We start from the raw sequence: 27560 nt of genomic DNA, 5'->3' as shown, positions 1-27560 counted from the left end.
ATATTGGCATGGGAAGACGTCCAAGACGGTGTTGAGTAAATAAGCTGCAAAACGTTCCTACAGTATATTATTTATGTTAAAAAAAAAAAAAAAAAAGTCCAAACTATGCATTTTCCTTACCTGCAACTTTGTTACATACATAGCTGCATAGACAAAGGTCTGGATTCACCGCAAAGGATTCATAGTGAAGATGGGGCAAAAGGACCGGGACTTATGGGTACTGTTAAAAGGGATTCAGCGTTGTCATCATGTTTTAAACTTTTTCTAGGAAAAATGTGTCCATTTATTACTTGGGTTAACATAAAAATCAAAAGAAGTGGTTAAGAGAAAAAAAGATTACTGAACTATTTTCATGGATTGAGCAAATATTTATCGGGTGCTTTACCTGGTGCCAGGCACTGTGTGGTGCTGGGACTATAGCAGCAAACAAGATAAAAGTCCCAATCCTCAGAGCTGGATGTTTAGTGTAAGAACCAGACTGTAATAAATGAATACAGTGTGTCAGGCAGTGAATGATAAGTACTCTAAGGAAAAGGAAACCTCGCACAGCATGTGAAGAAACTGGAACCTTCACACATGCTGGTGGGAATGGAAAATCAGTGTAGCTGCTTTGGAAAACGGTTTATGCCTCAAAAAGCCAAACCATACCTGACCCAGAAATTCCATTGTTAGTCCTATATCCCAGAGAACTGAAAACATGTTCACCCAAAAACATACTAATGTTCACAGCATCATTATTTATTTTACTATAAAATTTTTTTTTGTATGTTTTTCTATTTTTGAGAGACAGAGACAGAATGCAAGTGGGTTAGGGGCAGAGAGAGGGAGACACAGAATCTGAAGCAGACTGCAGGCTCCGAGCTGGAGCCTGACGCGGGGCCCCAACTCACGAGCTGTGAGATCATGACCTGAGCCGAAGCTGGATGCTCAACTGACTGAGCCACCCAGGCACCCCAACAGCATTATTATTTATAAAAACCAGAAAGTGAAATACAAATGCTCATCAACTGATGAGTTATAAAAATATGGTATATTCCCAGAATATTTGACCATAAACAGGTATGAAGTAGTGACACAATATGAGCAAAGCTAGAAAATATTGTTAAGTAAAAGAAACCAGATATAAAAGGCCATGCACTGTATGATTCCATTCATACGAAATGTCCAGAAAAGGCACATCTTTAGAGACAAAAAGTACATTAGCGATTTCTGGGGTGGGGGATGAAGGTGTCCAAGTTAACATTTATAGTGTAGCCACTTAGAGAGAGAGGATGTGTTCCACTCAGTTCCAGTTTCAAAATTCCTGAGGAAGGAATCAATAGACCTGTTTAAGGACAGGTGCTGAAGAGTGACTGTTAATTGAGTATTGGGTCTCTTTTTGGGGTGATGAAGTATTTTGGAATGAGACAGTGGTGATACAGAACTCTGAATATACTAAAAACCACTGAAATGGGACTACTGTAAAAGGATGAATTCTGTGGTATGTGTATATCTCAAATTTTTTTTAATGTAATTTTTAAATGTAATTTTTAAAAAGTAAAACAGTAAAAAAAAAAAAAGGCAGAGAGGGAAGGGGGTTGCTGTTCTGGATAGGGTGGTCAGGAATGACCTTATTTGGGGCAGAGACCTAAAGAAGCTACAAACACAAATTGGGGTGGAGGTGGGGGAGCAGAAAGGAACATTCCAGGAGGAAGAGCAAGTGGGAAGACTCTTGAGGTAGACTCACACTTGTTCTCAAGGAACAGCAAGGTCAGCAGGATGGCCAAGGGCAATAGCAAGGCATGAGGCTGTGGGAAGCCAGGGTCCAGACCGTATAGGCTTGTACACTACAGTAAGGACTGGCTTTAAATGACAGAAAACCACTGGAGCCAGGAGCAACGTGACCTGATGCACATTTTAAAAGGTTCGCTTCTAAAAAAAAAAATAATAATAAAAAAAAAAATAAATAAAAAAATAAAAGGTTCGCTTCTGCTGCTAGGTGGAGAATACAAATAAACCAAGGCGGTAAAAGAAGGAAGGCTGTTAGAAGGCTATTGCAGTATTCCGAGCAAGAGAGATGGCTTACGTTAGTATAGGTAGTAAATGGTTGGATTCAATGCCTACCAAATCACTGTGATGGCATACTTACATTTCTTAAAATTTTATATGTCAATAATACCTCAATAAATTGGGGGGAAAAAAGTGGTTGGATTCAAAATATATACTCTGAGGTTGGAGCCAAAAAGTTTGTTAATGAACCAAATGTAGGGCACGGGAAAAAGAGAAATCAAAGATGACCCTAAGGATTTTGGTCTGAGCCAAGGAGTGAATGGATGGGCCATTTACTGAGTTGGGGAAGCATCAGAGAAGGCTGTGCAGGGAAATGAGAATTCAGTTAACCTTAACTTTGAGGTGCCTAATAATCTAGGTGCACATACAAGCCTGTAATTCAGTAAAATGGCCAGGCTGGAAGTATAAATTTGAGAGCCATAACAGAAGACATCTGAAGGCACACTGAAGACTCACTAAAGGAGAGAATGGAGAGTCCAGGAATTGAGTCCCAGAGAATTTCAATATTTAGATACTTGGAAACAGAAGATATGGCACAATTTATGTCTCGGAGAGGTAGCAACTTGTTACAGGAAGACAAAGATGCTCCTTATTTGTTATTCTTACAGAATCAGATGATCTGATGGATAAAAGTTCCTTTAAACCAGGACTTCCCTTAGGATCATAGGTGTCTTATCTCTGGATGTTCAAAGATGTCCTCCTCTTCCACTTCTTGGTGTTAGCTATGGACAGCAAACCTACTCACCTACCAGGTATTCTCACATTCTTTCTTTTTTCAATTAAAAAAAAAAAAAAAGGTTTATTTTTGAGAGAGAATGTACATGCGAGTAGGGTAGGGGCAGAGAGAGAGGGAAACTGAGGATCTGAAGCAGGCTCTGTGCTGACAGCAGACAACCCAGTGAGGGGCTTGAACTCACAAACTGTAAGATCATGACCTGAGCCAAGTCCTATGCTTAACTGACTGAGCCACCCAGGCAACCCTCACATACTTCACAAAGTATGCTGCTTTGAGGATCTCAAGTCAAATCCCTATGAACACCTCACTAAGATGACAATCCAAAAACTTGTAATTTGGTTTTGGGTATATTATTTTATCTCAGAAGTTTTAGCTTCCTTATTAAAACCACAGTTGGATTTGCCTTCCTTAAGTGTACACAAATGTGGTCAGAAATAGTCTTTATCATGGATAATTTAGAGATAGACAGCTTTTTTGGTAAGTAGGGGTAGGGTAGTAATTATTTAGCTCAGTTGGCAAAAATTCCAAGCAAAATAATCTAACCACCTGGGACAGTGACACTTGTGCAATGGGCACTAAAAGTTGTGCAACTAATGTAACACATTCAAATATTTAAGCACTGAAGGCATTATGTAGCATAAGTGCCAATATTTTGGGCTTTCTAGTCTGAATATCTGGTCTGAAAGCCTCAGCCTTCTCATCTGGGAAATGGAGATCATGGTACCTGCTCTATCTTATAAGGATTATATAAACCAAGGTGCTTTGTACACTATATTATGTAATGTAGTCATACTATTCTTTTTTTTTTTTTTTAATTTTTAAATGCTTATTTTTTGAGAGAGAGCACAAATAGGAGAGGGAGACACAGAATCTGAAGCAGGTTCCAGGCTCTGAGCTGTTAGCATAGAACCTGATGTGGGGCTTGAACCCACAAACCATTTGATCATGACCTAAGCCAGTCAGATGCTTAACCAACTGAGCCACCCAGGAGCCCCTGTACTACTATTTTCTTTACAGGAAATGAACTTGTCAGGAAAGTTTTTGAAGAACTACAGTAAGCGGTCACATTTCAGATGCAATAAGGATTTAAAAAACCAGCTAAAAAGTCTTGTAAAATAATTTACATATGATAGTGATTATAGAATTAAAAAAAAAGGTTTATTTAGAATTTTTAAAAATAGTAAAAGGAGGCACCTGGGTGGCTCAGCTGGTTAAGTATCTGACTTAATTTCAGCTTAAGTCATGATCTCACGGTTTTGTGGGTTCAAGCCCCATCAGGCTCTGTGCTGACAGTGCGGAGCCTGCTGGGGATTCTCTCTCCCTCTCTGCCCTCTCCTGCTTGTGCTCTTTCTCTCAAAATAAATAAACTTAAAAAAAATAGTAAAAGATTAAAAAAAAATGAATGCTCATCAGTGGGGACTATTATAGTCCATCGTATAATGAACTAGAACTCCTGCCCTTAATAAAGAGGTGCTATTATATGTACTGATAAGAAACTATCTTAAGATGTACTAGTAAGTAAAAAAAAGGTGAGATGCAAAAGGGTGTAGAGTCTGCTTACATTTGAATAAGATATATACACGTTTGTATATATATGGAATATCTCTGAAAGGATACACAGTTAGCTCATCACTATATACCGTTTCTTCTATCTGAATTGTGTTCCATGTGTTTGTATTATTTACTCAAAATAAAAGAAAATCTAACCACAGAGCCTCAAATATCAGCAAGATATGAAACAGAATGAGTAGTGGCTATTATCTTCAATATAAAAAGGGCTTCCTTCAAATGAGAAAAAGAAAGTCTTGACACAAGACAAGTGGATCCAAGATTCGGAATTAGCATTCCACAAAAATATATATACGGCTAACGCATTTTTTAAATGTTCATCCTCCTTAGAAACTGAGCAAATTAAACCAAGTATTATTTTACCCACCAGGTTGGAAATTAAAAAAAAAAAATTATTACACCCAATATTGGTGTACATATATGAAATGGGAATGCTCATATTTTACTGGTGAGAGTTGGTTGTTACCTTTCTAACTATATATATATCTCAAAAGTCCTAAAACATGCACATACACCCCTGTTCTCACCCAGCAATGCCACTTCTAAGAAATGAACCTAAGGAAATAATGCAACAAGCACAAAAAGATATATGTAACAGGGATACTACTCAGTTTTAATTAAAACAGCAAGTCATGGGAGGGAAGCCAATGTTTACTAATAAAAGATTAGTTAATAAATTATTATACAACCAAGTAGCTACTAAAAGTTTCTAAAGAACATCTAAGAATATTAAAAAATGTTCACAGTACATGGGAGAAAAAAGATTAGCAAGAGAACAGCATATAAATTCCACTATCATGGGTGGTGTCAATAAATATACACCATAGAGGCTGGAAAGACATATACCAAAATATTGATTTTTCTGGGGGTAGATTATAGGCGATTTTTGCCTTTCTGTTTAGTTTTTGGTTTCTTCTAAGTTTTTATATAATAAGCATGTACTGCTTTTGAAAAGGGGAAAAAATAAATGAAGGAAATAATAACTGGGGGAAAGGTAATAAATGGGGTAAATAGTTGGGGAAAGAACCACAGAAGATACAAAAATCTAGTTATTTTTAAATTACTAATGAAATATAAATCTATGTAGGAAAAAAAATGTGTAGGGGGATAATTTTATTTAGTAATAAAAATATTTATCAAATACAAAAGGGTAGAAGTATTGCTTTATTTGAGAAACTTACATCCAAATTACTTTTATGTGTTTTCAAAAGTCCTAACGAGCATCCAAGAAGAAAACATACACAGCTTCCACAACAATAAAAACAAAAAACTGGGGTTGATGATTGCCCCAAATGACATTTCCTAAAAGGAAAAAATATTAACCTTTCTTTTTTTGAGTCAGGGTAAGTGAAATGCACACATCATAAATAACATTTTCTTACTTTTACAGGGAGTAAAGACTGTGATCATGTTTTTTTATGAATATTAAATACGAAATACAAAATCCACTCTTCTGAGCAAGATGAGGAAAAAAAACCCATTCTTTAACATTTTAGTTCTCATGCAATGAAATCCAAAGGTCTGTTGAATCCGCCTTTTCGATTCATATACTGCCTATGATGAGAAGAGAAAACTCATTGTTTATTTAAAAAAAATTCTGAACTCCTCTTATAAAAAAATAGTAACATAAATCATCTTTAAAATAGCAAAGTCTAGGGTAAAAAGTATTCATGGTTATTTAATTCAAATTAAGGATATTATTTCACTTTCAAAATAATCTAAAGCCTTTCAGATTTCTTTAAAATCCAAATAGAAGTATGGAAACATACTTTCAAAATTATTTGGAAAGATTTTACAGACTGAAAAAAATCCGTATGTATAGGTTGTTACCCATATTTATAGGTTGTTACCTATCAACACCTAGTTGTAAGAAATGAAGAAGTGCTCCAAAATAGGTATCCATCAAGTAAATTCAACTGCATATTGTACTAGTTCTCCTCATAAGACTCTATTTGAAGATAATTTTACAAGGAACAGTTAATGATGATTCTGGTCATCACTTTAACTCACAGCATCCTCAGATTACATTATGCATATTCTAAATTAATCAGAATATTAGTCTTTTATCCATGGTAAAGGTAGAAGAGAAAGGCAATGTTTGATAATGTCTTAACTTTTCAATTCATTAGGAACTCTGTGAGATTTCACATATGGACTCGTTTGTTCTGTGGCATTAATAAAATATGCCTATACTTAAAGAAAAATATATTTACAGTTGAAATCCTTAAACAATCAATCTAGGTAAATAACTCAGGATGGATCTATTTTAAACCTATAATTATAATGAAATTAAAGCTTAAAGAATTGAGATTATGCTGTTTTGAAGAACTATGTAGAGCTTTAAAACATTTAAGCTAACTATCCTTCCCCATAATAGTTAATTAGTTCACATATAAATTGGAAATTATTTTAACACACCAGAATAGAAGCAAAGAATATTAAAACAAAGGACTATATGGAAACTGGTACATTTCCTACAAACATGATTATCCCATAAATAAATTCTTTCTCAAGCACATAATTTGTATCATTAGTTCAAATGTAATAATGGGGGCTAAGCCTACCTGTACTTCCTCTTCTGAGACACATTTATGGCATAGGCATTTACAGAGCCGTCCACCTTTTTCCCCTGGAGAAAAGCAATAAACAAATATAAAAAATGGAAAGGACATATTAAGTGCTTCAAAGAGCTAGATCCTATAGACATGCTTACATGACAAAATCCATTTATGAATAAGGTAGTGAGAATTTTCAAATCCTGATGATATTCCATGAATTCTCAAGTGTTACAACTCTGTTCACAATTTTAGTTACATAATGCAACATATTCAAATATTCAAGCCAACAAACATTCATGATGTATAGATTATGTGCAAGGCATGCAGAGAAATAGGGTAACAGATCCTAACCTTTTTTTTTTTTAAATGTTTATTTTTGAGAGATAGTGAGCAAACAGGAGAGGGGCAGAGGAAGGGGGGAGGGAAGACAGAGGGAGAGGGGGAGGGAGAGAGAGAGAAAAAGAGAGGGAGAGAAAGAATATCCCAAGAAGGCTCCACACTGTCAACCAGAGCCCTACAAGGGGCTCAAACTCATGAACCATGAGATCATGACCTGAGCGGAAATCAAGAGTCAGAAGCTTAACTGACTGAGCCACCCAGGTGCCCCTGATCCTAACCTTTTTTGGTCAAAGAATTCTTTGAAACCAAATACCAGTTATAGATTTTCTCTAGGAAAATTCATATTCACGTAAAATTTAACTTAGGACTTTAGCTCATAGCATTCTCAAATCACAGCTGGAATAGTCACCATTCATTGAGATCCCATTTCTTGAATAGCCTTGGAATTTTGATTTTTAAGTTTTTTATGTATTATTTATTTTTGAGATAGAGAAAGTGCGAGCAGGGGAGGGGCAGAGAGGGGGAGGGAGAGAGGGAGAGGAGGGGAGAGAGAGAGAGAGAGAGAGGGAGAGAGAGAGAGACAGAGAGAGAGAGACAGAGAGAGAGAGACAGAGAGAGAGAGAGAGAGAGAGAATATCAAGCAGGCTCCATGCTGTCAGCACAGAGCCCAATGTGGGACTCGAACTCGTGAACAGTGAGATCATGATCTGAGCCAAAATCAAGAGTCAAACACTCAACCAACTGAACCACCCAGGTGCCCCCAAATTTTGATTTTTGAAAAGAATCAGAGGGGCGCCTGGGTGGCTCAGTTGGTTAACCATGCGACTTTGGCTTAGGTCATGATCTCACCGTTCCTGAGTTCAAGCCCCATGTTGGACTCTGTGCTAACAACTCAGAGACTGGAGCCTGCTTCAGATTCTGTGTCTCCCTCTCTCTCTCTCTCTCTGCCTCTCCCCTGCTCATGCTCCCTCTCAAAAAATAAACATTAGGGGCGTCTGTGTGGCTCAGTCGGTTAACTGTCCAACTTTGATTCAGTTCATGATCTCACAGTTCGTGAGTTCGGGCCTTGCATCGGGCTCTGTGGGGACAGCTTGGAGCCTGGAGTCTGCTTTGGATTCTGTGTCTCCCTCTCTCTCTGCCCCTCCCCAACTCATGCTCTGTCTCTCAACAATAAATAAACATTAAAAAATTTTTTAAAGACAGAGTAACAGAGGCTACTGTTAAGTGTCACTTTACATCTTGGCCTTTCTTAGGTGGCATCTACCCTCTTTTTCACTAATTCCTTTATGGGTCTTCTGATTTAGCCAAGTTAACTTAGTATTTGCTGTTCTTCATGCCTGAATTGCCTTCTCAACCCCCATCCAAGAACCCCAACCATCTGGTTCTTAGCCATCATTCAAGGCCCAGTTCAAACGATTCAGCTGCCAGAAAGCGCACTCTACCCTTCCGCAGAATGTTAACTGTGCTTCCCTCACAATACCCTCCATTTCTACCTTGCATTATCATGATGCATATATACGTGATGTTACTTCCCCTATGAGATTGAAAGCTCCTTGATGGAGGGATATGGATGTGGGTCACCTTTGCATTCTCACATCCTAGGCCACTGTACTTGCAGGTGCTCAGACAATGACTATTAAATATATGAACATCACTGGGTAATGCCATCTCACACACACACACACACACATGCACGCATAAACACATGCGACCTCCAACTCCCTCCATCCCCCATTACTGCTCGTGAGAGTATACCCTTTCTGTGTAGCACACTTACCAGGTATCTGTGTTAGGTTACACAGGATTTTTATCCACTAGCCTAAAGGCACGCACAGGTAAGCTACATATTTGAGGTGGAGCTAAAAATGAATATATTTGGTCTTACTTTTAATTTTTTTAATGTTTATTTATTTTTGAGAGAGAGATAGAGAGTGAGCAGGGGAGGGGTAGAGAGAGAGGGAGACAGAATCCCAAGCAGGCTCCATGCTGTCAGCACAGAGCCCAATGTGGGGCTTGAACCCATGAACCATGAGATCATGACCTGAGTTGAAACCAAGAATTGGATGCTTAACCAACTGAGCCACCCAGGCACCCCTTGGTCTTATTTTTCTATTCCTGTTTTCACTGTATTGTGTGTGGAGGCGGGGGGGAGGCGGGGAGAGGGAGAAATTACTTGAGGTATATAATTTTGCCTTCCCAAGAATAGGTAATAGGCATGACTTGGAAAGACTGGCTTAGAAAAAAGTAAACGATGCTAACCTTTTTACTAAGTTCATTTCCTAAAGGCTTACTGACTTTTGAAAACTATTTGCAGAGTTGTATATTATTAGCCTGTTTTGATTTACATGCTGAAATAGAAAATTATCATTTAATAAACATAACCAAACTTTGAAGCTTTCCAGAATGTGAAAATAAAAGGGAAAATAAGAGAATACATTGGCATATGAAAAGGTATCATGATAGATCAATGATGAAATGTCACAAAAAACATTACTGAAAAACACAAAGGAGCAGACTTTATAGATGACAGCCATAAAGGCAACTGCATACAAACTAAATTAACATCCTTGTAGATGTCCTTACAAAAATAACTGATATCATTTGTCTTCATGGTATTCCTTAATTTTTATGGGATCTATGAATTCTCACCTATTTTATTTAAAAAAAAAATTTTTTTTATGTTTATTTTTGAGAGAAAGAGAGAGACCGAGTGTAAGCAGAGGAGGGGCAGAGAGGGAGGGAGACACAGAATCCAGAGCATGTTCCAGGTTCCAAGCTGTCAGCACAGAGCCCAGCGCAGGGCTCGGACCCACAAACAGTGAGATCATGACCTGAGCCAAAGTCAGATGCTTAAATAACTGAGCCACCCAGGCAGCCTCTCCCTGTTTATTCTTACTAGCTCCCTCTCTCTATCCCTTCTCTCCTTTCTACATCCTCTCTCCATTTCCCCTCTCCTTCCCTCTTCATCTCCTTCTCCACAAACCTTCTTTCTTTTTCCTCCCCCACTTCCTTATTCTCTCCAGTGTTATGATCAAGGCTAGACAGCATTCACTCTCTAATCTTCCTCTCTTCTGAGATAGGAGATATGCATGCAGCTACCCAATGGCATCTTTCTCTACAGCTAAATTTAATTCTTAACAACACTTCCCCTTCCTAGGACCTTTCTTGGTTAAGCCTATCCCCCAGTCTCTCAGCCTGTCACCTGAGAGTCATCAATGACTACTCACTCTCATACCCACTCCACTCCCCCCCCCCCCCACCTCTACTTCCTGACTGGGACTCAATATTCTGGTCTCTGTTCACACCTTCATCATCTTTCACTTGCATGACCCAGCAGTTCTCCCTGCCTCCAATCTAAACCGTCTGTCTCCCATTTGTCCTCCATGTTGTCCTAGCTCATCTTTCTTTCTTTCTTCTTTTTTCTCCCAAAGTAGGCTTCACACGCAGCTTGGAGCCCAACACAAGGCTTAAACTCATGACCCTGAGATTAAGAGTTGGATGCTTAACTGACTCAGCCACCCAGGTGCCCGTCCTGGCTCATCTTTCTAAACACACATATAGGGGCACCTGGGTGGCTCAGTTGGTTGAGTGTCCAACTTAGGCTCAGGTCATCTCACCACTCATGGGTTTGAGCCCCACGTTGGGCTTGGGCTGACAGCTCAGAGCCTGGAGCCTGCTTCAGATTATGTGTCCCTTTCTCTCTGGCCCTTCCCCACTCATGCTCTGTCTCTCTCAAAAATAAATAAACATTAAAGAAAATAACTTTGAAAAAAAAAATAAACTAAACACACATGTAATCCTGCTTAAAAATCATTGCTTCCTCTCCTCAACACCTAAAGAATCAACTCTAAATTCCTTAGCATGGCTAAGAGTATCAAAAGCCTTCCACGATTTGCTTCCTATCCTTTTCTTTCTTTTCTTTTTTTTTTTTTTCCCAACGTTTATTTATTTTTGGGACAGAGAGAGACAGAGCATGAACGGGGGAGGGGCAGAGAGAGAGGGAGACACAGAATCGGAAACAGGCTCCAGGCTCTGAGCCATCAGCCCAGAGCCCGACGCGGGGCTCGAACCCACGGACTGTGAGATCGTGACCTGGCTGAAGTCGGACGCCCAACCGACTGCGCCACCCAGGCGCCCCCCTTTTCTTTTTTTTAAAGATATTTTTTAATGTTTATTTTTGAGACTGAGAGAGCAAGCGAGCGAGCAGGGAAGGGGCAGAGAGAGAGGGAGACAGAGGATTCGAAATGGGCTCCACGGTGACAGCAGAGAGCTCTATGTGGGGCATGAACCCACAAACTGTGAGATCATGACCTGAACAGAAGTCAGATGCTGAATCGACTGAACCACCCAGGCACCCCTCATCCCTCTTTCTAGCTTCATTCATAGCCACTATCCCATCAGCACCCTTTTACCAGTCACTGAATTTGAAATTCCTGCAATATACTATGCTGCTTCATGCCTACACGGCATTTTTAGGAGCTCTTCCCTCTACTTGAAATGATCTTCCTCCTCTTCATCTGATCACCTTTAAGATCAAAATCAAATATCAGGCAAACAGTCCCTGAATTCTAATGGCAGTTCATTGCTTCCTTCTTTGTGTTCTCAATGCTCTTCACATAGATACTTAATGTCTTCTAAAGACAAGACTCATATCAATGGAAGACATTACAAGCAACAGCAAAAGAATATAGGAAAATGTGATAATAATAATAGATTAATTCAAATCAGAATGTTTAACTGGCTGCATGTTTTACTTACTTTTGTGGAGTCAAAAGAGGCAAATCCCATTAACTTCATCATTTCGATTTCTTCCTCTGTTTTGCCCTCTAAGTCTTCCTCTGCAAAAATAACGGAGAAAAAATATTTTTGAAGACTCTATCATCGTTATATATATAGGTATCCCGCCTTCCCAATGTTTGTGGTACAACACTTTACTTTTATGAAAGACCTACATTAGTACTTATTTTCGCTAACCAAAAGACACCCAAAGAGGATTTTTAATTTTAAGAAAAAAGCAATTACTGTGCTAATGTAGGTCTTTTGTAAAAGCAAACTGGCATATCACAAACTTTCAGAAGGTAAGGGATACTCTTTGCTTTATGCCATTTCAGCTTAAGTAAGGTTTCATAGGAATGCTTGACTTTTGTATGGGGAGAGGGGGACATCTGTATAAAAAGGTAGCAATAGGTTAATAGTCATTCCACCTCAGCAGCAGAGAATACACAAAACAATTAGCTAAAGACTTGGGTCTAATGGAAAAAATTCTTCTTCAGTCTGGACACAATATAACTTAAGATGCTAAGAAGGAATGTGCTCTCTATCCTCCACCAGAGAGGTCTGCTTTAAAAGGACATATTTGGAGCCTTTAATACCAGATTTGACACTAGTTTTAAAGGTACTTCCAAAATATAATATTCTCATGTTTTTAACTGTCCTTCCTATCTCAGGAGCACCACAGCTAAATACGAATTCACTAAGGTACAAATGATAACAAAATCTCAAAACCATATGCAATGAACAATATAAAAAATTTAATATTAAAATGTGCCCAAATTAGGGGCGCCTGGGTGGCGCAGTCGGTTAAGTGTCCGACTTCAGCCAGGTCACGATCTCGCGGTCCGTGAGTTCGAGCCCCGCGTCGGGCTCTGGGCTGATGGCTCAGAGCCTGGAGCCTATTTCCGATTCTTTGTCTCCCTCTCTCTGCCCCTCCCCCGTTCATGCTCTGTCTCTCTCCCCAAAATAAATAAACGTTGAAAAAAAAAAAATTAAAAAAAAAAAATGTGCCCAAATTACACTTACATAATTTTATCATGACTAAAGTTATCTAAACAAGGCTGTGCTTTTCCTACAGTTATTTATCTAATAACATTACCAGTAATCTGACGTTCTTTGCTCTTTGTTTCTTTTGTTTCTTTCTTTTCCTCATCTCTTCTTTCTTTTAGTCGAGAAGGGGAAGGAGATGTGGATCTATGCCGTCTTGGGGATCTAATATTGAAGAAGTAAAGATGTCAGAAGCAGAGAGATATACCTGGTGACTTGTGTTGACTGGCAATGATATACATGAGCTCCTAAAAGGTAAAGGCTGAACAAAAGCCAGGCTCCAGAGAATGAGGAGTCCATTCCCCATAGCAGAATAAGGAAGAAGGTTCTGCCTAGGCCCTGTGATTGTTAACCAAAACCCAAAAATATAGTTTACTGCTTTAATCATCAGCTAGGGCTAAAAAAAAAAAATTTTTTAAGGCAGAAAATGTAACAAAGTTTCTAATAATTACAAACACACAAAAAGTTGACTAAAACAGCAACTGACACTTACTAAGAATCAAGAGTCAATTTCTAAGGTTCTTTCAAGATCTCACATTCTTGGCTATATACTTGAATAAACTCTTAATACCCAAAAGTCAGTAAAAACAAAACAGGGGCCCCTGGCTGGCCCAGTCAGTGGAGCATGTGACTCTTGATCTTGGGGTTATGAGTTCAAACCTCACATTGGGTGTAGAGATTACTTAAAAAAAAAAAAAATTAAAGGGGCGCCTGGGTGGCGCAGTCGGTTAAGCGTCCGACTTCAGCCAGGTCACGATCTCGCGGTCCGTGAGTTCGAGCCCCGCGTCGGGCTCTGGGCTGATGGCTCAGAGCCTGGAGCCTGTTTCCGATTCTGTGTCTCCCTCTCTCTCTGCCCCTCCCCCGTTCATGCTCCGTCTCTCTCTGTCCCAAAAATAAATAAACGTTGAAAAAAAAAAAAATTAAAAAAAAAAAAATTAAAAAAGAAACACCCCAATATACAATACACTTATTTCTTACTCCTGCCAAGCCCAATGCTAATGTCTTTCATGTACTATTTCTTATTTACTCCTCAAGGCAACTCTAGGTCAGGGTGTTATTAACCCAATTTTACCAATGGAAATGTTGGGTTTAAAACAAGGTGGGCTTCAAATGTCCATTGATGGATGAATGCATAAAGAAGATGTGATATATATATCTATCTATATCTATCTATCTATCTATCTATATCTATAGATATAGACCTATCTATATCTATAGATATATATAGATATATATATCTATAGATATAGATCTATCTATAGATATAGACAAATAGATATATCTATAGATATAGACAAATATCATATGAATTCATTCATATGAGGACTTTAAGATACAGAACAGATGAACATAAGGGAAGGGAAGCAAAAATAATATAAAAACAAGGAGTTGGACAAAAACATAAGAGACTGTTAAATATGGAGAATAAACAGAGGGTTACTGGAGGGGTTGTGGGAGGGGGGATGGGCTAAATGGGTAAGGGACATTAGGGAATCTACTCCTGAAATCATAGCTGCACTACATGCTAACTTGGATGTAAATTAAACAATAAATAAATTATTAAAAAAAATAAAATAAGGGGCGCCTGGGTGACTCAGTCGGTTAAGCGTTGGACTTCGGCTCAGGTCATGGTGGCTCATGGGTTCCAGCCCCACATCCGCTCCGTGCTGACAGCTCAGAGCCTGGAGCCTGCTTCCGATTCTGTCTCCCTCTCTCTCTGCCCCTCCCCGGTTCACTCTCTGTCTCTCAATAATAAATAAACATTAAAAAAATTAAAAATAAATAAAATAAAATAAGGTGGGCTTAAGTTCCCCTCATTTCATGAAACTGTAAATGCCTTATTAGTGATAAAAAAAAAACAAAATTAAGGGCAGCGACTAGTTTCTTTGGGACTTGTGGTAAAACTTCTGGTTATTTTCTGCATTCACCTGGAGCGTCTTCTGTGCGGAGATCGAGAGCGGCTCCTTCGACGATCTCTCTCCCGGGACCTGGACCTTTCTCGGCGCCTGCGTTCTCTCTCACGAGACGTGGACCGGGACCGCCTGCGCTCTTAATACAAACACACAAAATCTTTTTGCAGAGTCAAAATATTACCTCAAATATCTAGAGCTGTGCCATCAATATTAATATAATGCCAGCCATTTCTAATCGTCAAATTAAAAAAACACAGGTAAAATTAATTTTAACACTACGTCATTTACCCAAATATATCCCAACTATGATTTCGACATGTACTCAATATTAAAAATTGAGATATTACATTTATTTCCGTATTAAATAGGAAATCTGGAGTGTATTCTACACTTAAAAAGCACTTCTTAATTCGGATTGAGCACATTTTAAGTGCTCAATAGCCGTATGTGCATCGCGGCCTCATTAACTTTTTAAAAAATCAAGTCTTGACTAGTTGAAGGTGATAAAAACTAACCAGAAGGGGGAGAATCAAGGGTTTAAGTCAGATCTCCTGATCGAAGTCCTGGGTTCTTTACATCCCACTGCTTCATTTATGGGGGTGGGAGACAGAAGATATTACGAGGTGAGCTCCTTGAACGCAAAATTCTAAATGTCGATTTTCCTATTATATAAACTGGGAAGGAAACTAACATTGAACATTCAAGAACCAGGCATTATCACGTGCTGAGTGTTATGGCATGTGACATTAATTCTCAAGTCAGGTTTCAAAGGTGGGTAGTATCACCCCCACCCCCCACCCCCACTGTCCAATTACGGGAATTCGGACACAGAAAGGATGGATGACTTGCACAATGCCACCAGAAATTGAGCGAATCGTGGTCTGACTCAAATCCCTCAGTCACAAATATAACAAGGTACTGTATGAGGATGACAAGGTGTCCACGAACTCTAACTTAGGGGCTGGGGAGGAACTGCCTTTAAACCGCTGGAGTATAAGGCTCAGGTCCTCGTTCCCCTGTCCACTCTCACTCTTCTCGGGAGAAAAGGGCCCTTCTCTCCGTTGCGTTCGTACTTGCAGAGGGAAAGAGGGGGGACACGTCTCCGACCAAGCCCCAGACCAGCCCAAGTCCTTCTGGACTCACCCCTCCTTGGAGAACGGCTGCGGCTACGACCCATTGGGAATCTTCCTCCACCTCACCCTGCCCCAGAAACGATTGCGTAACAACTTCCGGGAGCGCCGGGCGCTGAGCTTTCACCGCCGACTGGAAAACGTAGAAAGGTCTCTCTGGAAGGTTCCGGCGTCTGAAGAAGGCAGGCTGCGCTGAGCCTGCCCAGAAATCAAGCGGCCTGCCCGGATTCCACGGCTCCTGAGCCCACAGGTTGTCACTAGGGACTCGCTAACGAGTTCCAAACAAGCCCAGTTTTTGAGCCCTGCTTACAGGTGCTGCTTGCCACCAGAAACTAAGGCCAAATGCCGGAAGCCACAAACTCCACAAACAAGCCTCCTGCCCCCGCCCCGTGACCCACCCACCGATTTGATTCAGGGCAGCCTACCTGGGAACCTTCCAGATGGCCTCGGGATCATTACCATCTAATCGTAATAACAAAAAGCACAGCTAGCAGTGCCTTGATAGATTCGAGGGCACCATTCTGGGGAAGAAAAGAGTTGGCACTCTGGTTCTGAGAGGACTCCTCTCCCTTCCCCTCAAAATCTCCAGGTCAGCTGTTTACCAGCCCCGTAATTACTCCAACCCCATAAAACCCTGGCCATCAGACCAAATGGGGAAAAAGTGACTTTGGAGCATGAGCTCCCCTTCTCTATTCTCTGGCCACTGAATAAATTACTTGCTTGCCATCAAATATGTTTGGTTATTTGGCAAACGGTATTGAGTAGTAAAGAAAAGAAAAAAAAAAAAAAAAAAAAAAAAAAAGCCCTGCCACTTTGGTAACAAGATTTTGGTGAGAAGAGAATGGTCCTCTCCGCTCCTCCAGCCACACTTTCCCAGTGGCTTCCCCATCTTCTGTGTCCACGATGGGTGTTAAAATGTGCTAGATACCATGGAAAGGCCTGGTAAAGCTGAATACCCTACACCCGATACAGTTCTTATTCCTCCCGCCCCCATTTTTCTTCCCTGTTCTTGTCCACATGCATAAAACATTTTTTTTTAAGTTTATTTATTTTGAGAGAGAGAAGAGTGCCATAAGCAGGGGAGGGGTAGAGAGAGAATGGCAAGTAAGCTCGGCACTGTGGAGCCAGATTCCGGGCTCCATCTAACCGTGAGATCATGTCCTGAGCGGAAATGAAGAGTCTAAGGCTTAACCGACTGAGCCACGCAGGCGACCCGACATGCATAAAACATTTTATATCAAACCAATTCTAAACATAACATATGCAAAGTTTGAGTCCACACAAGCAAGCGCTAGAGTGGGGCAAGAACCAGAAGGGGCAAGGGCCAGGCATGGATGAGAGACTTTATTGTGGTTTTTGCAGGCAGGAATAGCAGAGACAAGGTAAGTTGACTAAGAGGTTTGAGATTGGTTAGAAAAATTTCAGCCAGCTTTGAGATGTTGGGGCTATCCGGAGTTGTTTGGTACCTGGCTCTGAGGTCATTGGGGCAGAGCCATATTGCCTTCGCTTGTGAAAGTTTCATAAAGAAGGTGGTCAGAGTGTTTGGGCTTTTATTGGCTAGAAGGAGACATTTGCTATCTCCAGGAACAGTTAGCCCTGAGAAGGGCAGTCTCAGCAGGGCCCCAGATGGCAAAACATCAAAAAAGAAATAAAAAGGCAAATACAGTTTTCACCCAAACATTTATTGCACACCTATATAGCAGAGGATTGATCAGTGAAAAGACAAAAGTCTGCTCTTGAGCTGCTTGCAGTCCAGTGAGGGATACAAACAAGTAAACAGTGTGAACAGTGCATTGATAGGGGAAAAACAAGATATTGTGAGGACACACGAGACAGATCCCTAACTGGTTTTGAGGGGGAGGGTTGTCAAGAAGTTTCCAAGAGGAAATAATGTCCAAACAAGATCTTAAAAATGAGTAGAAATTAGCCAGGGGAAATGGGGTGACACTTGTGTGGAGAAATGGAAGAGATTGTTCAGGCAGAGGACACTGAATGTGCAAGGATAAGGGGCAAGGGAGAGGCAAGTGAGGCTAGAATAGGCTCATAATCTATGGTAAAGTGTTATCCTGAGGCAAAGGAAATAGGGAATCTTCGAAGGGTTGTAAGGATGGGAGAGAATCAGATTTGAGTATTCAGAGAACACTTGATAATGGATACTTGACTAGAGGCAGAATATATTAGGAGGCTGGCAAAATAATCTAGATCGGAAATTACAGTGGCATGTACTCGAATGGTATCGTAGGTAAGGTGGAAAGTGGCCGAATTTGAGAAATAGTTGCTACAACTGGACAAATTTGATGATTTTGGCTACAGTGGATGAGCCAATTAGAAGATTCAACAATGACATCCAGGTTTCTGGCTTGTGCAACTGGGTAGATAGACGGTAGCATCACTTGCTAAGATAAGGCATATATGATAAATTCTGGAGAAAGAGGATGTTCAGATACGGACAAGCTAATTTAAGGTGCCATTTTGAACACACAAGAGGAGATGCCAACTAGATGTGTATCTGAAGCTCGGAAGAGAAATCCAGCCTGGAACTACAGAAAAATAAATCAGCAGAATATAGAGGTTCATTTGAAGCCATAAGAGTGCATGAAATCACCTGGTGCAGGCTCAGGACAGAAAAGGGCTTAGAGACAGCCAGAGGTGACTAAGACAAGTCATCAAAAGGAGACTAAGGAGTGGCCAGAGAAACAGAATGAAAACTGGGTGAGTGTGATGTCAGAGAAGTTTAAAAAAAGGCTCCTTTTTAAGGACAAAATGGTAAATTAAAAAAAAAAATTAATGTTTATTCTTGAGACAGAGACAGAGCACAAGCAGGGAAGGGGGAGAGAGAGAGGGAGACACAGAATCCGAAGCAGGCTCCAGGCTCTGAGCTGTCAGCACAGAGCCGGACGCAGGGTTTAAACCCACGAACTGCAAGATCATGACTGAAGTTGGACACTTAACTGACTGGGCCACCCAGGTGCCCAAAAAGTGGTAAATTTTAAGTGTTAAAAAAAAAAAAACAAAAAAACCACATCTAACATAAAATTTAGCAACAAAGTTGTTGACTCAGTGTTTGTGAATGGCTTTTGAAGTGGAGATGGAAATTTGAAGAACCCTTTGAGAAGTTTAGCTGATGCAAGTAAAATAATGGCAGTGGGTGGAAGTAAATGAAGTTTTTTTCAAAGATGGGAGAAATTTTAGCGCATTTAAGTATTCATGTGAGTGAGTTAGTATAGAGAGAAAAAAAAAAAGTAAAGATACAGAAGAGAAAAGGAAAAAACCAAAGGATTAAGTTCCCTAAAGGGACAGTCCTGAGACTAAACCTTATGTGGGAAAAGAGATGGTGTCTCCAAAAGGCTCCTTCCCCTTTAATATGTGGGACAGAAATTGGGTTCAGCAGGGCTTCCTTACTGATCAAGTTGCCTTCTCTCAGGATGTAGATTATTGAGCACTGTGTCTCTTTCAGCACAGTATCTGGAAGAAAATCCTCTATATTTTTGATAGTTTGAGGTTCCCCCATTCCATTTTAATGGAATTTCAGTGGGGTCAGGTCAACACCTGTGATCACACTTTTAAGTTCCCTCCCCAACCAGACAGTTTTCAATAAACTGTATTTAAAGCACACATGTCCCTTACATTAGAACCAACATTAACAATCTGTGTCTCAAATGTACTATTTTCTAGCCTTGGTTGAATTTTGTTTTGCATTGCTAATCTTATTTAACAAGAAATCACCAGCTTTTACAAAAATATCCTACTTTATCATTACATGTGGATGCACGCTGTTGATTAAGTCCTCTAACTCTTCCCTAATTAGATGCAGTCTGGCCACTAGTTAACAGTGACTGATGATGTTTGAGGCTTTCTGCTTTTATACTCTTATGCCTGGACCTTGGGAAAAATGTCAAACTCTCTGGCTGGGGAGGAAATGTACTATGCCTTTTGTGTTTTAGGTCCACATTGCTTGAAATCATGACTCAACATATCATTTCAGGTGACTGACAAGTTATCTATCATTTGCACCCCTGGGTCTGTTATCTTTTCTATTATTTACATGGGTCATCTTTAAGGGACTATAACTGATACAGTTTCAACATAAATAGTCCAATATTAACTTATAATTAACTTACGTTAAATACAAATATTGTAATAGACCAATATTCTGGGCCAACAGAACTTTCTGCAACTAGATGGGAGATATTCTATATTTCCACTAGCAGCCACTAGTGGAAATATTGTAGCCACTAGTTACCTGTGGTTACTAGTCACAGTGTGCCTAGTGTGACTGAGGAAGTAAATTTTAACTTTTATTTAATTTTAATTAACTTAAATTTAAATAGCCACAGTGACTCTTGGTAACCTTTTGCACTTGATATTGAAAATTATCTTTATATAATAGCAATCCCATTGAAAGACTTAAAATGTGATAGAGTGTCAGCCACTGAACACTCAATAAATAAAGCTACTGGGGCGCCTGGGTGGCGCAGTCGGTTGAGCGTCCGACTTCAGCCAGGTCACGATCTCGCGGTCCGTGAGTTCGAGCCCCGCGTCGGGCTCTGGGCTGATGGCTCAGAGCCTGGAGCCTGTTTCCGATTCTGTGTCTCCCTCTCTCTCTGCCCCTCCCCCGTTCATGCTCTGTCTCTCTCTGTCCCAAAAATAAATAAACGTTGAAAAAAAAAAATTAAAAAAAAATAAAGCTACTGACTACCGCTGTTCTTTTAATTTTGCCTATATCTTGCTAAGTTTCAAGTCAAATCCATTTTTTTAAAAAAATTTATTACATTTATTTATTTTTGAGAGTGAGACAGAGCATGAGCAGGGGAGGGGCAGAGAGAGGAGACACACAATCCAAAGCAGGCTCCAGGCTCCAAGCTGTCCCCACAGAGCCCGACGCAGGGCTTGAACCCATGAACTGTGAGATCACAACCTGAGCCAAAGTCAGACACTTAACCCACTGAGCCACCCAGGCGCCCCAAGGCAAATCCATTTTTTTAAAAAGGGTACGTTTATAGTCCTCTAATAATGTAGCATGAGAGGAGCACCTGGGTGGCTCAGTTGGTTAAGCGGCAGACTCTTGATTTTGACTCAGGTCATGGATCTCACTGTTCGTGGATTTGAGCCTGCCGTCTTGCTCTGCAATGACAGTGAGAAGCCTGCTTGGGATTCTCTTTCCCCCTTTCTGTCTCTACCCCTTCCCTGTTCGTGCTTTCTCTCTCTCAAAATAAATAAACTTAAAAAAATAATTTAGCATGAGACTCTAGAATATTTTCTTAGAGACCTCTTCTTTACTGATAATCCAGTTAATCGATTCTAATAACCAAGTTAGATAACAATTATTAATGGGCAAATATTGTTTTATGGCCTTGGCAGCTTAAAAAAAAGGCTTGGCAAAGGCTATAAGGCAAAGGCAGACAAACACAAAAGCTTTTGTATATAATGTTTATATGATACCTTCAGCTGACACTATTAATAGTTCAATGAAAATATTCCTATTGGAAAGAATGAAAAGTTGCTAAGAAAACAAAAACAAAAGCAGATCTTTACTACCACTAGTTGACAATTACCAGTTTTTCAGATTAGAACACAACCTACTTGTGATTGAAGAAGTAGTTATTGTTTGCGGATGATGTAAGCAATTTGGCTAGGAAAGAACCAATGGACAAGAACCATACAGAATTCCAATTTGGTTAATTTATAAAATGAAATAGTTAATTTTACTAATACATTCAAACTTTCTCTTTCTCCCAATATTTCTAAAAATTCAATTAATCACATAATTCAAATTAAGATTACTTATATTTTTTAGCAAGGAACCTCTGATGCTAGAATGAGAGAAAAAAAAGCATCTCATGAAAGATATAATTATAGTCAAATATAAAACTGAGAAATGTAGCCCTTTGGGGTGCCAGATGGCTCACCTGGTTAAGCATCTGACTCTTGATTTGGCCCAGGTCATGATCTCACGGATGATGAGTTCAAGCCCTGTGTCTGGCTCTGCGCTGAGAGTGCAGAGCCTGCTTGAGATTCTCTCTCTCTCTCTCTCTCTCTCCTTTGCCCCTCCCCCAGCTCGCGCAAGTGCACGCACATGTGATCTCAAAATACATAAACTTAAAAAAAAATTAGCCTCTTGATATAGCTACATTATTGTATTTGAAACATTTAAACTACAGCTTAGGGAGAGGGGGAGGGGGGCATTTAAAAGGTTCCTGTAAGTCAAAGGGGATGAATTTTGAAAGGACAAAAGCAATTTATGAACCTGTGGACATATTACCGGGGAAGAAAACTATCAAATTCCAAAAGTTAAATCTAATTGGAAAAAAATCTAACTAGAAAGAAAAAAAAATTCTGTTTTCAACTAAATTTTTTTGTCCATTTTATATAAGAACTTATTTATTCTTTTTCCAAATGGGTATTTATTTATACAGATACATAAAAATGATTCCCATTCTTTAAAACATACTAAAAATATACATTAATCACAAATAGCACTTACTCTGACTGGAAAGAAGATGTGCATGGCTATTTGCAAAATAGCAGTAAACACAAGGAGCAAACATATATAAATCATGACAACCATACATCTCATGTTTGACAAAAATAAGTTCAATTTTTACATTAATGCTTTATTATAAGCTTCTATATGAGATCCTCCGACTTTATTTACATTTACCATGAAATTTCTATTAGCATGTATAACTCAAAGGCACTCAATTCAGAGGTTATAAGGTCCTGAGCTTAAGTAGGAAATAGGATTCCCAACCAAAATTTGAACATAAATAACTCCGAAGACCAGAGAAAATGAAAATGTTTAAAATGTAATATTTGGTACATAAATAATCCATAACCTAAGAATAAAGTTGTATAGAATGTCAAAGAAATGACCATGTAAGGCAAAGGAATATCCTCAGATTCAAATGGATTTTCTCTCCCATTCAAGTTCATTTGAAAGTCTGAAGCTGATTTTGTTAAAAATCCTAACAAAGCTAAATTAAAAGCAAAATAAAATAGCATGAAAATGCTCACATTAAATAAAAAGTTCCCCAGCTTAGTCTCCAAAACCACAAAAAAGTATTTAATGATTAAAAACAAGCATAGCTTGGAGGCATTATCAGAATATAAGGAGAAATCATAAAGAGCAGGTGAAAACATTAAAGGACAGCTTTGAATGCACCAATTGAAAGAGCATTTATAACTGGCCAAGTTGTTCCTTCAGCATTGTCTTAGCCAAATAAAAATAAGTTTACAGATAGATAACTGAGGTTCATTAACATCAGGTAAGATCAAAGTTTAAACTAAAAATTAAATCTATATTGGGTTGCAGAGAAATGTGAAATTTACCTACAGCAATTTTCTACTGATGCTAAATTAAAAGCATGAGTCAAAATCTTTATCACAGAAATGGTTTGACAGATATTTTCTTGGCTTCAAAATGGTTTTTCATATATGCATAGAAATGTAATGAGCATAAGAAAAGTCTTCTGTATCATCTGTACAGTTCATAAGGCCTTTGTCATTGTTAGTCACCTTAGATGTGAATATCAGTAGGGCCATTAAAGCTGGCCGATAAAGTTTTCAAAGTGCTACTGTTTCCAACTGAGAAGATCCTCAGTTTTCGGGATTTTCTGGATGACGATTATTTTCAGTTCTTTTTTCTGGTGATATATACAGGAAGTTACAGCAGATGTATAAAGGGAAGATCAGAAGCCTGCTGTCCAAGTTCATCACTACTTGTTCCTATAAAACAAATTTGTAGCTTTAATGACAAGACAAAAAAACAGAAAACGAAACTATTGAATTGAGTGAACTGAAGGAGATCACATGGTGGTTAAGAGAGCTTGTATCTGAAGTCTCAAAGTCACCACTCAAATCTCAAAACTCCAATCCACTAGCTGTGACCTTGGGCAAGTCAATGACTTGTCAACTGCAGCTTCCTTACTGTAAAATGAGTAAAAATACCCGCCTCATATGATTATAGTGAGGATTAAATGAGAAAAGGCACATAGAGGGCTCAGCAAAGCCAGCCATGTACAAAGTACTCAATAATGGTAGTTATTTTCGTTACTGAAAAATTTCTATCAAGTACCTACATATCTTATGAACAGATATAGTCCAGAAATATAGACTTCTCATTTGGCTTCATTTCCTGATGGCCCTTAGATATAGCAAATGGTTGAGAAGAAGGTGGAAGTCACTATTAGCACCTACAAGCATGGTTCTTACTCTTGTCTAGATCTTTCACGGTCTCTAATGTAAATATATTATTTGTCTCTTGGAATATAAAATACATTATCATGTAAAACCAATTCCAGGTTCAGTTATATCAGTACACATGAGAATGCCTTGAAATCTCAGAGATAGGAGTTGATCCTATACTTGACAGACACAGATGTAGCCATCTCTGATTCTACAGATCTCTATTTGGAACCATGTATGAACAGCATTAGGTGAACAGAATAAGTCTTCAGACTAAAACGAACAGCACTGGAACCTCTACTTTTTTCCCCCTAAGTTTACTCATTTTTGAGAGAGAGAGAGAAAGCATGAGCAGGGGAGGGGCCCTTAATTAAACTTAATTAACTGAGCCACCCAGGCGCCCCTGGAACTTCTACTTTTTAAATACTGGGATACATTCTCTGCAGTAATATATATCAGCTTTGCCTTATTTTATACATTTTGAAGAACATACTATTAAACACTGTTTAAACCTAGAGTTTTTGTTTTTTTCACGAGGAAAATGCTCCTGCGATGAAGAGCAACTAACATACTGGAACATTTAAATGACTGATGTAGGCTTAACTAGACACAGCTTGTGTGTTGGGGGAGAAGCAGATAAACTGGATAAAGAAGGTATGGAATACAAATGTGACCCCTCCACACACACATTATCTCTATATACCCCCAAACAGGGAAAATAGTGTTTTTTAAAAAAAATGTTAGTGAACAAGATGGATGAGATGAGTCAAGTGAGGTGATCACCTGGGCTGATGGCACTAACAGGGTTAGTAGAGAGGAATGATATCAAACATAGTTGGTCTTTGGACGTTGAGTCACCCTGGCATAGACGAAGTTTGTAGAAATAACCCAGGTGAAGGCACACTTACTAAATTTGTTGAGGACATATGCTTTGACAATAGGTATATTTGATGATAAAAACCAAGATTCAGTGCCACAACAAAACAAAGACTCCAAGGAAGATTCTAGTATTTGAATATAGTTAAGGCTGGGGTGGGGGTAGTTCTTTTCCCAACTTGGGGAAAAGAGGGGCGCCAGGTGGACATCACTTGAGAGCTGAAAGGTCACACAGATTTCTGAATATTAGACTGTATTAATTCCCAATCTCAGTCCCCAAACTAGACAGATCTAATCCTAGCTTTACTAAACTTTTAACTCCACCTGAGGGCTCACTTTACCTCCATGTTTGCATTGAAGCACCATGAAGTTCCATTTTCTTTCTTCCACTACAGAGTGGAAGCTGAGGAGCCCACATATCACAGCACCAGACAGCGGTGGCATCTTTCTATGTCCATTTCTACTTCCAGACCATTACTTCTCCATCTTCATTTACCAATCCCTGCTTCTCTGAGGCTCACACCACTAGTCTGTACTATAGTTCTCTTATTCCCCCCCATTCTACCATATAGGTCTAAATTCCAGGATCTATAAATCTAACTGTCTACTGGAAATCCTCACTTGGATATAAAGCAACTCAAATTCAAACCATCAGCTACTGGCTTCTACCTCTTCTCTCCTTTTTTATAGGCTATCTATACATTCACTCTTGCAATTTGGCTTTGACTCCCCATCCCAGCTCTTGAAAGTCTCACCAGGTTACCTTTTTTGGCCCACCCCTAGGTTTCTGTCCCGTCAGATTCTCTACACATCTAATTTTGGTGTCGTCTGTAAGAGGGATACATATGATTTTCCTTTCTGCTTATTTATATTTTCTATTTTTTCTATAACAAATATCTATAACCTATGTAAAAAACACATATACAACTCCCCACTGCAATTTTTCTCTACAGATCACTAGAATCTCGGGAAAAGGTCCAAACTCCATCCACAGCCCATCATGCCCTTGCTCTAGTCCTACTGAACTCTTACAAATCTCTTTCAGTTCTTTGAATGACTCATGTGCTCCCTTGCTTCTATCTTACTCATCATCTGAAGCTTGATTCAGGTATCCATTTACTTTTCAACTTTTCCAGGAGAGGGAATTTTCCATGAGCTGTTGTCCCTTCTCTTCCTCTCCCAACAACCACACCTGCCCCCAATCCCACAGTAAGGGTTAGAGACTTCTTCAACTTTACACACTACTCTGAGCTCATCTCCACCATGCAACTTATCCTAAGCTATATAACATAAGCTCCTCTTTATTTCCCCAACTCCTAGTACAGAACCTAGCATGCAGTAGGGACTCAAATGTTTGCTGAATAAACAACTCAAGGAACACCTGGAATACAACTATTATCTTGGCCTGGTGCTTTTTAAAAAAATCTCTGGCTTTGAGCCATGACAGTATTTTTTATGATGTTCCAGGTAGAAGGTAAAGATAGCCATTGTTCATGCAGTTCCAGAGGGCACCAGAGGGACCAACAGAGAGACCTACTGAAGACAGATTTGAACTTTCTTATTATATATCTACCTTCTCAAATATTACCTACTATGTGAGGGAGCTCTCTGTTGCCTGAATTGCAACAACTAGTGGAGGATCCCATTAAGAATGCTGTTAAAGGAGTTCTCATACAGGGTATGTGAGGCCAGAATGATCACTCCAAGGTTCCTTGCAATGCTAAATTCTAATGTTCTATAAGTCTCTTCTGTGTGAGGAAAACTGCTAACTTCTAATAATTTATGTGAACTATAGGCTCTGAATCCTTTATTAAAAGTGTGTCTCTTGGAATGGTGGTTAATTTTTATTACTTCAGAGAGAGACAGAGAGAGTGCACACATGTAAGAGTGGGGGAGTGGGGCAGAGAGAGAAAGGGGAGGTGGGGGGGGAAGAGAGAGAGAGAGAGAGAGAGAGAGAGAGAGAATATGAATCTCAAGTAGGCTCAGTGCAGAGCCCGAAGCATGGCTCGATCCCGCAACCCTGGAATCATGACCTGAGCCAAAATCAAGAGTCGGATGCTCAACCGACTAAGTCACCCAGGCGCCCCCAGTGGTTAGTTTTAATCGAAGTAAACTTCCTTAATATTTTAACAGCTCTCATGTAACTTTTCGAAAATGGCTTACTTTCTCATCATGACATTTTGAAACTTCTACATGCATGTGATATATAAAGGAACAAATGGCTTCAGAGAGAATTTTGGAATGCTACTTAGAATTACAGATGCTACTTTAGAAACCTATTGCGCTAGAGGATAATGTTCTCTTAACATACAGGAGCTATGGAGACACACTGGATTATCTTCATGGTGTTTGCTACTAATGTATAAATAAATGCATTTATGCACAA

At 39.4% G+C, this 27560-nt stretch overlaps 2 protein-coding genes and 1 long non-coding RNA gene across 3 annotated transcripts in view; 1 reads left to right on the top strand and 2 right to left on the bottom strand.

Moving 5' to 3' along the window:
* The first annotated feature begins 1802 nt into the window (after positions 1-1802).
* On the top strand, positions 1803-2378 carry LOC123579711. The gene is made up of 2 exons (XR_006702910.1): positions 1803-1903; positions 1961-2378. It is a non-coding gene; the product is annotated as an uncharacterized LOC123579711 (long non-coding RNA).
* A 2562-nt stretch (positions 2379-4940) lies between these two features.
* SNRNP27 (small nuclear ribonucleoprotein U4/U6.U5 subunit 27) lies at positions 4941-16245 on the bottom strand. The gene is made up of 6 exons (XM_045446352.1): positions 16128-16245; positions 15000-15120; positions 13124-13236; positions 12010-12089; positions 6919-6983; positions 4941-5908 (listed from the first exon to the last, which is right to left on the bottom strand). The coding sequence occupies exons 1-6, from the start codon at positions 16159-16161 to the stop codon at positions 5854-5856; spliced, it is 468 nt and encodes a 155-aa protein (XP_045302308.1). The 5' UTR covers positions 16162-16245; the 3' UTR covers positions 4941-5853.
* A 6462-nt stretch (positions 16246-22707) lies between these two features.
* GMCL1 (germ cell-less 1, spermatogenesis associated) overlaps positions 22708-27560 on the bottom strand; it is a 37900-nt gene continuing 33047 nt past the window's right edge. Inside the window, exon 14 of the mRNA XM_045446351.1 lies at positions 22708-23839. Within this exon, the coding sequence (XP_045302307.1) occupies positions 23711-23839 (129 nt within the window). The 3' untranslated portion in view covers positions 22708-23710. The remainder of the gene's footprint in view (positions 23840-27560) is intronic.

This window comes from Leopardus geoffroyi, chromosome A3 (assembly GCF_018350155.1).
Source record: "Leopardus geoffroyi isolate Oge1 chromosome A3, O.geoffroyi_Oge1_pat1.0, whole genome shotgun sequence".
NCBI lineage: Eukaryota > Metazoa > Chordata > Mammalia > Carnivora > Felidae > Leopardus > Leopardus geoffroyi.
Note: the sequence above shows the minus strand (reverse complement) of the source record. Positions and strands in the feature narration are given on the sequence as shown.

What these genes read in the sequence shown, in the direction of transcription:
- SNRNP27 (XM_045446352.1), bottom strand. Translation starts at nt 16,161, where the DNA reads ATGGGTCGTAGCCGCAGCCGTTCTCCAAGGAGGG. An exon ending in CAAAGAACGTCAGATTACTG is followed by an intron (nt 12,090 to 13,123) that starts GTAATGTTATTA and finishes TTATTTTTGCAG; the next exon opens with AGGAAGACTTAGAGGGCAAA. An exon ending in TCTCAGAAGAGGAAGTACAG is followed by an intron (nt 5,909 to 6,918) that starts GTAGGCTTAGCC and finishes TTCTCATCATAG; the next exon opens with GCAGTATATGAATCGAAAAG.